The sequence below is a fragment of the Physella acuta genome, unplaced genomic scaffold (assembly GCF_028476545.2).
Source record: "Physella acuta isolate Inbredline_101_S28 unplaced genomic scaffold, ASM2847654v3 ptg000438l, whole genome shotgun sequence".
NCBI lineage: Eukaryota > Metazoa > Mollusca > Gastropoda > Physidae > Physella > Physella acuta.
Window position 1 is genome coordinate 360001 of NW_026731957.1, and position 13548 is coordinate 373548.

Consider the following 13548-nt stretch of genomic DNA (forward strand, 5'->3'; position numbering starts at 1 on the left):
TAAACAATGGGCGCACTCAAAGGTTTATAAATAGGGCGGGTGCTAAAACTTTCGTTAGGATTATAATAAGAGTAGGAAAACTGGTTAACTAAAAACAGTTCAGAACCGTTGGAGTAATAAAACACACTTCGTGAACTGCTGTAATTAAAACATGGGTGTTTTAGAGTTTGGTAACATGCTGTCTTTTCGTAGTGAGTCATGTTTTTCCGCTTGAGTAAACTATAATAATCGGCAACATGCTGTTCTTTTCATCATAGTATGTGGGCTATGTTAATGATTACCGCGGTGGAAAGACCTTTGGTCTAAAGAATATTAAATGCAGAAAATCGATTAGGATGAAAACATTAAAGGGGTGTTTATCTTAATGTATACAACATTTACGTCGTCACATCGCTTTTTAGGAAGAAAAAAAACAGATTATTATGAAAAACTCTTACAAAAATACTTCAACGTGAAAGCTAAAACAATTTCCATACAATTTCCAAACCTCTTACTAAACTACGACAGGAAATAATAGTTTTATTTAATTACAATAGTAAATTATGGGCGATTTAACAACATCGGAACTACATTAATAATCTACGAACGAAATAACGACTTATTTATAAAAAAAATCAAGAAAATTCATTAAATGTTGGACGGAATAACAAGGGCCCTAAACAATAACTTCAACATTTGGAAGAAATAGCCACTTTCCTAAATTTTAATGTTCGGATTAAATAACCACTTCCTAAGCTCAAAGATAATCGCTACGGACAAAACAGACTTACCCATACTCCAACAGCTAAGACCAAAACGAAATAGCCAACAATTGCGGCGTAATCACCGCCTTCTAGTAGTCCAATCATTCCGTTATCTCTAATAATTTACTAGAGAAACCTAAAGATCATAAGACATGAAGAGGTTTTTTTTATACAATACCTACACATTAATTCAAAACATTACAAACTCAATCAAGTTGCAGCACAACATTTGGTCAGTTTTAATAGATAGTTTGATTCTGGTTTTAAAAACAGTGAATTGTTGTTTAATTTTTAATACATCGCTATGCATACCTATTGATATATATATATATATATATATATATATATATATATATATATATATATATATATATATATATATATATATATATATATATATATATATATATATATATATATACAATCGTTTATGTCATGACAAATTAGAACAACTATCGCACTTATGGTAACGTATATTGACCTTTAGTAGAAGCCCTGCAATCTTATTTTTTAATCTATTGACGAAGGATTGTTTATCAAGTGTCACCGAGGACCAATTCCTAACATCCGCGCCTTTAGGTGGGGTTTACATGGGCCCAGGTAAAGAAACTGTCGAATACAGCGTCCGATATAGAGTTGTATCAGCATACATTTTCTCATCAAAGGCTTTAAAGGTTTAAGTCAAGAAAGTCGATTCCTTCTAAAACCAACCTATCCTTTACGCTTGTGTCTTACAGCTTAAAATCGGATCTCTTATAGATTGTTTAAGATGACTAAAAGATAAGTATAACGACCTAGATAAACATGTTTTGTGCATGTACCGTATGCGGCCCACATATTCAGCATATGTCCACCGTAGATTCTGTTATCGAAAGCTGGGCAGATTAAAACACACTGACCCAAATGTAGGTTAAATGTTCATCTTTAGCTCAGTGTGGCCTAGCTTAAACCCACAGATAATGAATGGATATTTGCTCTAGTTAACCGTAGTTAGATTAGGGTACCTTGTACCTGTAACAAAATTTAACACGCTTAAAGTATTACAACGGGGCGTTCTTACCCGAAGTCACACAGCTAGAGGGGAGGGTTTCGCTAATTTGTCCGTCTGTGTGTGTGTCTGCCTGTCTGTAAACACAGCCACTTAAGTAGTTTCGGTTACTTTGACCTAGAACATATTTAAGACATTACACATAAGATATAGAACAAACACATGACAATAAACCTAGAACATACACGTGACTGTAATAATGCAGCACTATATCTATATCTTGAAGTAAAAGCGTTGGTGTTAACCTTCTGCATTTTATACTTTAGAAAATTGCCAGCAACATAAAAATTAAAATAAACACATTTATATTAGCGTAAACACACTGTACAAAGTAAGAAATATTTACATAGTAACACACCGGTACGTAAATACAGCTCGTTGTAGATAACATTTATAGCCTATTTATTTGAAACAACTTTACTAAAATGTATGAGCGACCAACGCTTTTATTTTATTTTATTAGTTTTACGTTTAGGGGAAATTAAACCGTATATCTAAAATACTTTCTTATTAAATTAAATAAACAAACTAAAATTGTGTATAGTAGAGCGACAAGATGAGTACTTAAAAATAAATGCATTACCTTTTATTTTGAAGTATAAGCTCATAAACTGGGTGGTGACAAATTAGATTAGTGGCTAACGAGAGGCGATACACTATTCACGGCGTCAGAATAGTCTCCTTCACTAATGGGAGAACCGGATGATCCCAATCATACTTATCGGTCTCTTATCTGTAATGTCGTTGCAGGTTATTTGCATTCGTTTGCTTTTAAAGTCTTCCTAAGCTCCAGTAATAAAACTGATCATTAAACGTTAACTCATCTGCATGTGTTGTTAGATCTAGGATCTTTCGTGTTTGACTTACGGTCGTGTGGTATGTTGTATCGTTATATGTTGTATTGTTGTATGTTGTATGGTGGTATGTTGTATCGTTGTATGTTGTATTGTTGACAATGTTCTACTTTCTTAGTGTTGGATTTTTCAAAGAATAGGTCTTGACGTGGTCTTTACATAATATTGCACCACTATTTATCAAGTAACTATAAGCGTAGTCTTTGGTCGTAATATTCTAAAATATATCTATTTTGAAATAGGTTGGCACTTTGTACAACATAAATAATCCTACAATTCAATTATTACATGCAACATGTAAGTAATATCATTTATTTATATAGAAACACACCTAACTGAAATAAACCTCGAATTCAAAAGCATAAATAGACAAATAATTAACAACAGTACACCATTAATTAAAATTTATTAGTTACCAAAACAGTGTTTCTTCCAGACTTTTTTCTCCGGGGGGAAGGGGCGGACACCGTTAAAAGTATATGTTTTCTATATAAATTCCATTTCGTTGGGGGGGGGGGGGGGAGATGAGAAGCGGTACACTTTCTTCGCCCCCCCCCCCTCCCCCGAAGAGATGCCTGGAAGATACATTGTACCGAAATGTAATTTTTTAAAGGGTTTTTTGTTTTTTAGAGAAAATCAAACCTCATGATTGAAAACATTTGCGTGTTAAATGTGTGTTTAAAACAGCGACAAGATTAAAAACAAATCAAAATGTACTACGTCGTATTTTAAAAGTAAAAACTTGTTTCTCACCAATACTATAATCTACAAACACTTTTGGCGAACAAGACGAACAGCTATAAACACTTTTAGTGAACAAGACGAATAACTATAAACACTTTTGGCGAACAAGACGAATAGCCCAAAACACTTTTGGCGAACAAGACGAACAGCTATAAACACTTTTGGCGAACAAGACGAACAGCTATAAACACTTTTGGCGAACAAGACGAACAGCTATAAACACTTTTGGCGACCAAGACTTTTAGCTACAAACACTTTTGGCGACAAACAATTTGTAGAATGGTCTCATTCACGGATGAGCGAACCACATGATCCGAATGTTCTGTTCGACCTCTTGTCTACCATCTAGGTGCAGGTTATTTGCATTCTTTTGATACTAAACTCCACGTCAATAACAATATATTTAACGTTAGAAAACATGTTTTTGAGGTCAAAGACCGGATCTATCGTGGTTGACATTAATGACATAGTCTAGTATGTTATTTTGGGTAAGATGGTTTACTTCTAAGAATTGGCGAGTTGTTTTGGCGTGGTATAGCAATAGAGCGAATTATGTTTCAAGGTCTACCTTATAATAATATTAATAATAGAGTAGGTCTATAAGTAGTTTTAACATTTTGGGACGCGGTACATTTTGTTCCAGCTGTTAAATTTGATGGACATTCATTAGCGGACACTTCATTAAGCTGCTTTCTCCCTCTCTCTCTCTCTCTCTCTCTCTCTCTCTCTCTTTCTGTCTCTTTCTATATATATATATATATACATATATATATATATATATATATATATATATATATATATATATATATATATATATATATATATATATATAGCATATACATGTATTACTTCAACCTGATCAAATAAATTTTGAATTGTATGGGGTTTAGTGCATGCCAGTACAGAGCGACCCCCGTAGTTAATTATTTTATCTTCTCTATGTAAAAATAATCTTGTCGGAAAATGCATATTATCTGTAGGTATCTTTTAAAAAATCAGTTTAGAGCGCCTCGATCAAAGTTAAATACAATCACTTTAAAAGCCTTAGGTGTCTATCTACTTTGAAATAACTAAAAATATACTGAAAACAAAACTGAAAAAATAACCTATTTCATGATCTTTTAAAATGAGTCATCGCATCGTTTGTTTATTTATCTATTCTATTATCATTCTTTTCAACTAAATGATATGCATTTGATAATAGTATATCTTAATTCCATGTTACTACCATTTCTTTGATATTTATTCAAGCGTCGTTGATATTTATTTATCTTTAATAACGTCAATTGTGTAAAAAGGTGTCTGTTCCTACTGAAGTAACCGTTTCAAAATAATGTTTTTTAAGATGATGGTGATTATTAAAATAATTATAATTATAATAATTTTTTTTAATTACATTATTATTATTATTATAGTTATCATTATTATTAATATTTTTTTAATTGCTATTTAGGGCTAAACAAATAAAATACTTTGTTTATTATTGCGTCATCAAATTGTGTGTATTTCTCTGTATTACCCTGAAAATTTTTTGATACAAAACAAAAAGACTAAAGCGGAAATCAATATGTCCAAAATGTTAAAACGTCATTTGTCATTTTTTCAGCTGTCTTTTAAAGTAAGATAACGGCATGGTTTAAGCATAGCTGAATTTGTAGTTATTAAAATAAGTTAGCAATGGAAACATTGGAATATTAGCTTTAACGTGGATCAGTTAGAACTCCGATGGGTTTATTTTTCTATTCATAATGATTTTAGCATCAGTGAATATTCTCGAGTAGTGAAAAACTTATTTTAAAAATCGTTTTCTGTGATATTAAAAATGTGGTTATAAAAACTGTTTGTGGTTTTTTTTTTGTTGGACTAAAAATGTAATGAATTTTGTGTTTGTAAGATTTTCGGTAACTAAACAAAAATTTTAAATAAGCAAAAACAAAAAACAACAAATAAATAAATTGGTTCATTTCGTTTTGCTCATTAAAAAAAACATTTCAGTACATTCAATCAATGTTTTTCTTACAAACGTGATACTTAAGTTATGACTTAGGGTTCATAAAATAATTAGAAATATGGTCTTACACTTTAAAAAAATATTTTCAATTTCTCTGGATTTCAACTTTTATAACATTGATTCTAAAAATATTAAATTTCAGAATAATTTTAAGATTTAGGTTGTTTTTTTTATTATTTTTTTACGTTCGTCTAGGTGGCTAAATAAAAAAAACACGTTTTTATCCATGTCAATAATAATGATCGAACTCATCTCATGAAACTCGACTGCCTCCATTTAAGAATATTCTACTACAAGATTGTGTCCAATCTTTATTACCCACAGGTTCCAGAGGTGCTTGTGCTGATCCTGATAGCGACACTGTGTGAGATGGCTTCGTGTTGTTTGCGATCAGGTGAGTATTGTACTTTATTGATCGGATGTGTCATTTAATAGACAATGTTTTCATGTGTTGTCTTACTAATATATACTTGTGTAGAGGGGATGAAAGCAAGCGTTGCTACTGAAATAGCAATATAAACAGAATGTGATATTCAAAACTGATGTCTCTATTTGGACTATATTCTGTACCTTTGTCTACCCTTGGCGTTGAAATATCACTTTCTGTTTATATTGCTGATAACTACTTGCATTCTATGTGATTATTTTTACACAGTATTTGCCACATTTTTGTGTGTTCTTACTCAACTGTTGACGTAAGCGTGATCACCTCTATGTTATCGTTAATGTTTAGATCTATATTTACGATATAACCTTGACTACAATTAAGTTGACCTTAGTCGTACATATGTGTTTATTACTTGGCCTTGACTACAATAAAGTTGACTTTCAGTTGCAGATACTTATTTATTATTTAAACCTTGGCAACTTGCATAATTGATCTCAATTGCATATACACGCTTATTACCTGACCATGACTTCTCAAACATTGTCCTTAGATACATGTATACAATGTAGCTCGAGTACTCCAATAAGGTCCTTAGAAACATGTGTACTACGTCAGCTCGAGTACTCTAACAGTGTCCTTGGATACATGTGTAAAACGTCATTTTGAGTACTCTAACTGTGTCCTTAGAAACATGTTTACTACGTCACCTCGAGTATTTTAATATCCTTAGATACATGTGTACCACGTCACCTAGAGTACTCTAACAGTGTCCTTAGAAACATGTGTACTACGTCACCTCGAGTATTGTGTCGTTAGAAACATGCAGTATTCTACTTAGATGCATGTGTAAAAAGTCACCTTGAGTACTCTAACAATGTTAAAAATATGTGTACTACGTCACCTCGAGTACTCTAATATTATCCCTAGATACATGTGTGCTACGTAACATCGAGTACTCAAACAGTGACACCTGTCTATAACATGTGTATTACATCAAATATCTCCCTTAGATACATGTATGCTCCGTAGCATCGAGTACTCAAACAGTGACACCTGTCTATAACACGTGTATTACATCAAATATCCCCCTTAGATACATGTATGCTCCGAAACATCGAATACTCCGATGGTACCCTCATCTACCCCGGTGAAGGAGGAGCGTACAAGTGCCAGATAATCAAATGTGTAAAAGGGAAATTCGCAAACGTTACAGGGGAACGTGAGTTTTTTCCCACGTTTTCTTTAACTTGCTTTCTCTGTGTCTTTCTGTGTTTCTGTGTTTGTTTGTCTTTCCAATCCAATCTTGCGATCGAAATTTCTGGCACTTCCCAGTTAGCTAGCGCGCTGAAATTTTCAGGGAAGCTTTGTTTTGGATGACAATTGAATATTCTATTGTTTTTATTACTAAATTAATCCATGGAAACATTTTATTGATCATTTTAGACCACTATATAATTGTACCAAAAAACGTCGGGAAAAAGGGACATTACCCAGTAACTGTAATTTGATGAAAACAAGGTTCGACACTCCCCCTCTTTTTGCTTACTGAGTAGTTGTCACGCTGTGTTTGTGTACAAACAACCATAACCTAACAACTGGTGGCCAGTATGGGGGAGACTATATGGTCGAGTGGTTGGGCACACGATTGCTATCCCACTCGACACGGGTTCAAATCTATGTGTTCTAGTCAGTAACGTATTCACACAACGTGTTTTTTTACGAGTTGTCTTTTTACGAGTTGTCTTTTTACGAGTTGTCTTCGTTTACCCAAAAAAAAAGTGAAAAGATAAAATCGATAGCAAGATTTTAATGTAAACAAACAGACAAAGACTAAAAAGTAGAAAATAATAATCATTAAAAAAGTTTTAAAAAACCCACGTTTTCCGATTGAACTAAAAAGTAGAAAATAAATACTGTACATCACAATAATGCAAGCGATCACTCTACTATAAGCGATCAAAAACGTGGGGCGCCGTGATTTTCTTACAGTTTCTAATACTGTTGACTCTCTACAAGCTCCCTAATAAAAGTCAATAGTATTATCTAATCAATAGTAATATAACTTTTACTTCGGCGCCCCACGTTTTTGATCGCTTATAGTAGAGTGATCGCTTGCATTATTGTGATGTACAGTATTTATTTTCTACTTTTTAGTTCAATCGGAAAACGTGGGTTTTTTAAAACTTTTTTAATGATTATTTCATCATCAAATTCTTCCCACTCTGTATATAACCTAGTTAGCGTCACTTTCCCTGTATCAAAATGTAAAGATCCATTTGAATCTGGCGGTACTTGATCGGGCAACTTTCTGTGAGGTTTACTTTCCCTAAAGTAAGTTAGTGAGTATCCATCAGAGCTGGGTAGACTGAGTGATGTGCTACGACTCTAGCATAGGAACCGAACTCGAGACTTTCGAGTTAGCAGTCGAACGCTCTACCATTCGACCACGCTTTCCCTATCAAAGCCGACACTTTATTTAATAAATAACACTCTGTCCGATCTAAGACGACACGATATTTAATTAGCGCCACTTTCTTCCACTCTCAGCTAAGTCTATGCCTTTATCATTATTTTGTCTCTATTGAAGTAAAAGGAAAATATCATTTTTTTCATTTTTTCTAATATTTAAAAAAAAATAAAATAAAATAAAAAATAGAAAAAAATTGCGCGATCGTTCCTCTCGCTTACATCATAAAATAACTATTTTGTTGATTGACAGAAGATTATCTTCCTAAATAGCCGCTGAAATTTACAAATATATCCACAAGACACATACATGGGATGAAATTACCACTAAAATTGATACGTTCGTGCCACCTGTGCATAACTTAGCTGTGAAATGCCCTCATATTAACTCTTGGTATCGTTAAGACACAAACTACATATGAAAATTCCCCTACAATTAACTGGTATATCGCCAAGACACATAAATTACCTGTAAAAGGTCACTCAAATTTACCCGAATACCCTACGAGTGCCCCCGACACATAACTTACCTGTGGAATAACCTTATACATTACCTGTAAAACTGCCACTTATACTGAGTCTTTCACCCCAGGGTGCATAGACTACCGGGGCAACTGCCACCAAGCCAGAACTCTCTACAAGACATACATGAACACCAAACGGATGGAATGCTACTGTGAGGTGACCTTTAAACCCAGATTCCAAGCATTCTTTAACGAAATTTATTGCGTCCCTTGGGGATTTTAAAATGTAAGAGAAACTGTAATAAAAACAACGTGAGGTATTTTACAAAGGATTCTCTCCCCTTAAACAACTCTCCGCTTGAATTATTTAATGAATAAAAGAAAATATAAATACTAAGTGGCATTTTATTTGTATTTTTTATTATAATTGCTATTATTCAGATAATATTTTTTTCAGTTTTGCACTACGTTATTGTGAAAACAAAACACTTGCTCGGTAATATCAAATAAGAGATTTAAAAAAAAATGGCCATCATAATATAAAAAAAAAATTATTGACAAACTTAGGTACAAATACCATTTTAACCAGCTGAATTTTCGCGTAGTAATTTGTTCCTAGACTGAAAATTTTTCTTATACCACATTATTTAAATTATAAGTTTGTTTTAAGCTTAGATTTTTTTTTAAACAAACAAATTTGCTAAATTCTGAACCCTTTTGAAAAAAATATCATGACGTACAGGTCTGTGTAATTAGTTTAGGTATGTTTTAAATTGTTAACACATTCGATGAAGATCTTTAAGTTAACTAAGGGATGTTACAAAAGTATATAACTTTAACCTTTATTATTAAAATGTTTAATGCTCCTGTTAAATATTAGACGGGTTTCTACTCAACGTATGGAGTATAGAGAATAAGTACTGTAATAAAAGGGGACTTAATTTACGTGTAATCTTCACGGTTAGCTGCTCTTACTTTCATGTAGCATATAAAAAAAACATGATCGTTTAAATTTCTGTGCTTGTTGCTAAATACTCAGTATTTAAAAAATTAACACACTTTGTTAGCTTTGAAATGTTATTTAGCAATAAATAAGATTCTCCAGTAGAATATTGTACATTCTCGTTTTTTATCACACATTGTTAGAATAGGTACACCGTCAAAATAGCCCGGAACAAAACGGCCTAGTCAAAATGACCCCGACATTTCGGCTCCAGTCAAATAGGCTCCCGACAATTGGACTCCCGACATAGTGGCTCCCGACTAATAGGCTCCCAACAGCAAAAAATAATTTTTTGTATGTTTTGAATGTATAAACTACATTTTATTTAAAGAACAAAAAAAACCAGGAGTGATCTCGCATAAACTTTCTGGAATATTCATAATAATATATTACACTACAGGGGATGAAACTAGGGAAATAGACATGATTTTTAAACCATTTTTAATTACTTAAACTTTTTAAAGTAGAATAGAATCTCGTAGAAAAAAAAGGAATTGCGCACTAAATGAACGCCAAACAAATTAGTTATAATATTGTGGAATATTATTAGTTCTTTATAAACTCATGTGCTTTTTTGAAATCGGAAATAGCGAAAATTACTACTTCCGATCAACGGAAATCACTCAAAATTTTCTAGAAGTTTTACTTACATGTAAAATTTCATGTATCTACCTGAAACAGTACTCAAGTTATAGTCTTTTGAAAAATTGAAATAGAAAAAGTTCCACTTCCGGTTATCGGAAATAGCTGAAAAGTTGAAACAGAAATGCAAATTTGATGGAATACTTATATATCAAATGGTGTCAACCTAGCTATAGCGTACACAAGTTATCATGTTCACAGACATCCATACACACACACAGAGAGACATACGGACAGAATCTCAAAGCCCAGTTTTTCAGACTCGATTGCGCATAAAATCCCACAATTTTGATAAATCTGGATTGTTAATTTTTGCACGATTTAAATAAGTCCTCTATACTCCGGATGTAATGAAGGACTGAGGGGAAAACTCAAAATTTCAAGTGAGTTTTGTGCACGATTACAATACTTTCTATATACTCCATATACGATAAAGTAATAATAGTGAACGCATATTCGAGTGTTGAAACAGAATTTTAATTTTGCAATCGGAAAAGCGTTAATAGTTGTAAAAAGAACGCAAATAAAAATACAATGAGGTCACATGTAAAATGTTTAAACTTCGGAAAGTACACAAAACTAGTGGAGTCATCTTTTAAATCTAGATTAATAAGATAATTAACTATTTCATTAAAATTTGATTTAGATCTATAGATCTGCTTATCAAGACGTGCGATATAAAATGTATACAATTTTCTGGGCCTAAAGGAGTACAAATTACTTTTAAAACAACGTAAATACCATTGAACAGCTGGGTTTTTTGTGAAATTATTTAAGTCTCTTAATCAGTGTGTGCATTTAATTTGGTCTTATGTTGACTAATAATATACATAATTTGGTTTTTGTATTGGTAGCCTATGTTATTTTAAATGTATCGGTTTTTTAGCTATTTAGTTGTTTCTTTGCTTTGTCACTATAATATCGTTCGACGTGTAGTAAAGAACATTGCGATTTGACCAATATGTGTTTTATAAAATACGAGCTGACCCGCGAATATACGCCGCCATCTAGTTGTTTTTTTTCTGCTTATAAACAATTCATAATTTATGAATTCAACACTACCCCCTCCCTCTTTCCCCTTCCCGCCCAGTAAAAGCAGCCGTTTATAGACAAATAAAATATCACTCAGAAATTATTACCTCCCCTTCCTTTCAAATCGTTTAATTAATACTTATCTGCCCCCGATAGCCGTCACTAACCCAGCTCTACTATTGTGAACCACAGCTCACCTGACATGTGGGGATGAGGGTGGTGGCTAAGCTGCGTGGTGTTTTCTATAGTCTCCATGAAGATAATTATATAAATACGAGCCAGACCATGTGGGTGTGGGGGTGGTTGCGATATGCCTAGAGAGGAAGAGAGGGGACTGCTAGGCGCGCTAACAGCTTGTTTTCTAACGTCTCCCAGAAGAGAATTTTATATATATATATATAGATACGAGCCGACCCGCGGCGTATCATACGCCGCTTTTTAGTTGTTTTAGTTTCTACTTTTCAGTAATTTATAGTTTGTGAATTCGACAGTACCAACGCTGCAACTGAAAATATTTGCTTTAAACACTATCAGTAGCTCGTTAAGGACGATAACCCCCCCTCCCCTACCCCCGCGAAAGTAAACTCCTCTTAGTTACCTCCCCTAAGTTTAAAATCGTTTCAAACTAAATTATCTGCCCACTAATAGCAGTCACTAAACCTGGCTCTACGATTGTAAACATTTAGCTTGAACCACATCCCACCAGACCATGTAGGGGTGGGGGTGGTAGGGAGCGCGCTTACAGCTTGTTGTCTTCTATCGTCTCCAACAAGAGAATTATATCTATAGATAGATATATATTTCTTCAACAAGTGTAGCTTTAAAATATTTAGGCCTATCATTCACGTGTAAGGGTAACGACGGCTTTGGGAATATAAGTGAATTTTTTAGAGACATACATTTCTTAAGAGATGCTAATAAGTGTAATAAATATATGTAATATTAATTAGAATATAATGATAACATACACTTTTCAAGCCTATTGCATATCAAATTAGTAGTTATTTGAAATACGAGCGCGTTGTTTAAAACCCAGCGTAAGCGTATACAAATGAGTCACAACATATGAATCAGGATAGATAAAGACCAAAAGAAAAAAAAGATCTAAGTATATAAAGGTTCTAAAATGAAATGAAACAAAGGAACCCAAGAGTCACAGAGAGCCAGACGAGAAAAAATACAACGAAGGCGATCTCGTTGGGGTACTTTGTGCTGCAAGTTGTCTGGGTGCCAAGTTCCATTTTGGTTACAATTTCAGGCGAATATAAGGTTTTACGAGAAGGCAATGCTACCTGTGTTGGATCAATAACTTCAGGGTTTTCAAGCGTCAATGGATGAACCTTGTTTCTTCTACTAAATTGAGAAGTTGACGGTAAGTGTATTTGCAAGATTTTCTGTCGTGAAATACAAATAAAAAATAAATAAATAAATAATATACAAAAGTTTTTAACGTAAATAAATCAATAAACAAATAAACTAACAAGTACCCAAGTATGTAAGTAAACAAAAAAAATGACCAAATAAACTCAAAAATTACAGAAAAAACAAGTAATTGAATAAATAAATTTTAAAATTTTAAAAATTAAACAAATTAAAAACAAGGTAATTAAAAAGTCTAGTGACAATTTTAGCGCAATTTCCTTATGTTATCTAAAAATAGCTCTGTCGTAGCGTAAATCAAGAGCAGGGTTAGTAAAACCATTGGTTAAAATACATGTTTTATTTACAATAGAGTTACATGACTAAAACCATTGCGCGCCTAGCTACTGAACGTGATGACGCAGCCATTGAACGTGATGGCGCAGCAATTGAACGTGATGACGCGTGTGGTGTGGTTGGATAAACGCCTACTAATTCGGTCCAAATTTTAATTAATTCAAAAATTTTTTTGTGACCGAACGAAAGGATATTTTTGAAAACTTTCTTCGGCAATATTGTTCTAAATTATGGCAGGAATCGATTGGTACATGTTTTAAGTCGCTAAGTGGTCTGGTTGCCGAGATATGGGCCAAAAACTGCTTTTTTTGCGAGGTTTTTTGGCTTTTCCGGGAAATCCATGAAAGAAACCCGGATGTTTTATGGCCTATGTTCATCCTCGTAACTTGCTTAACATAATTGCTTTTGGAACTAGTCATCGATATTGCTTCGTTGAG

At 33.3% G+C, this 13548-nt stretch overlaps 2 protein-coding genes across 2 annotated transcripts in view; one reads left to right on the forward strand and one right to left on the reverse strand.

The window, feature by feature from the left end:
* The window catches only part of LOC131943003 (sodium/glucose cotransporter 4-like), a 12567-nt gene extending 11713 nt beyond the window's left edge, over positions 1–854 (reverse strand). Inside the window, exon 1 of the mRNA XM_059303008.1 lies at positions 771–854. Within this exon, the coding sequence (XP_059158991.1) occupies positions 771–848 (78 nt within the window). The 5' untranslated portion in view covers positions 849–854. The remainder of the gene's footprint in view (positions 1–770) is intronic.
* Positions 855–4950: 4096 nt separating this feature from the next.
* On the forward strand, positions 4951–9004 carry LOC131943029 (uncharacterized). The gene is made up of 4 exons (XM_059303037.1): positions 4951–5007; positions 5725–5794; positions 6882–7007; positions 8847–9004. Exons 1-4 carry the CDS (start codon positions 4957–4959, stop codon positions 8999–9001), a joined length of 402 nt encoding a protein of 133 aa, XP_059159020.1. The 5' UTR covers positions 4951–4956; the 3' UTR covers positions 9002–9004.
* The last annotated feature ends 4544 nt before the right edge of the window (positions 9005–13548 follow it).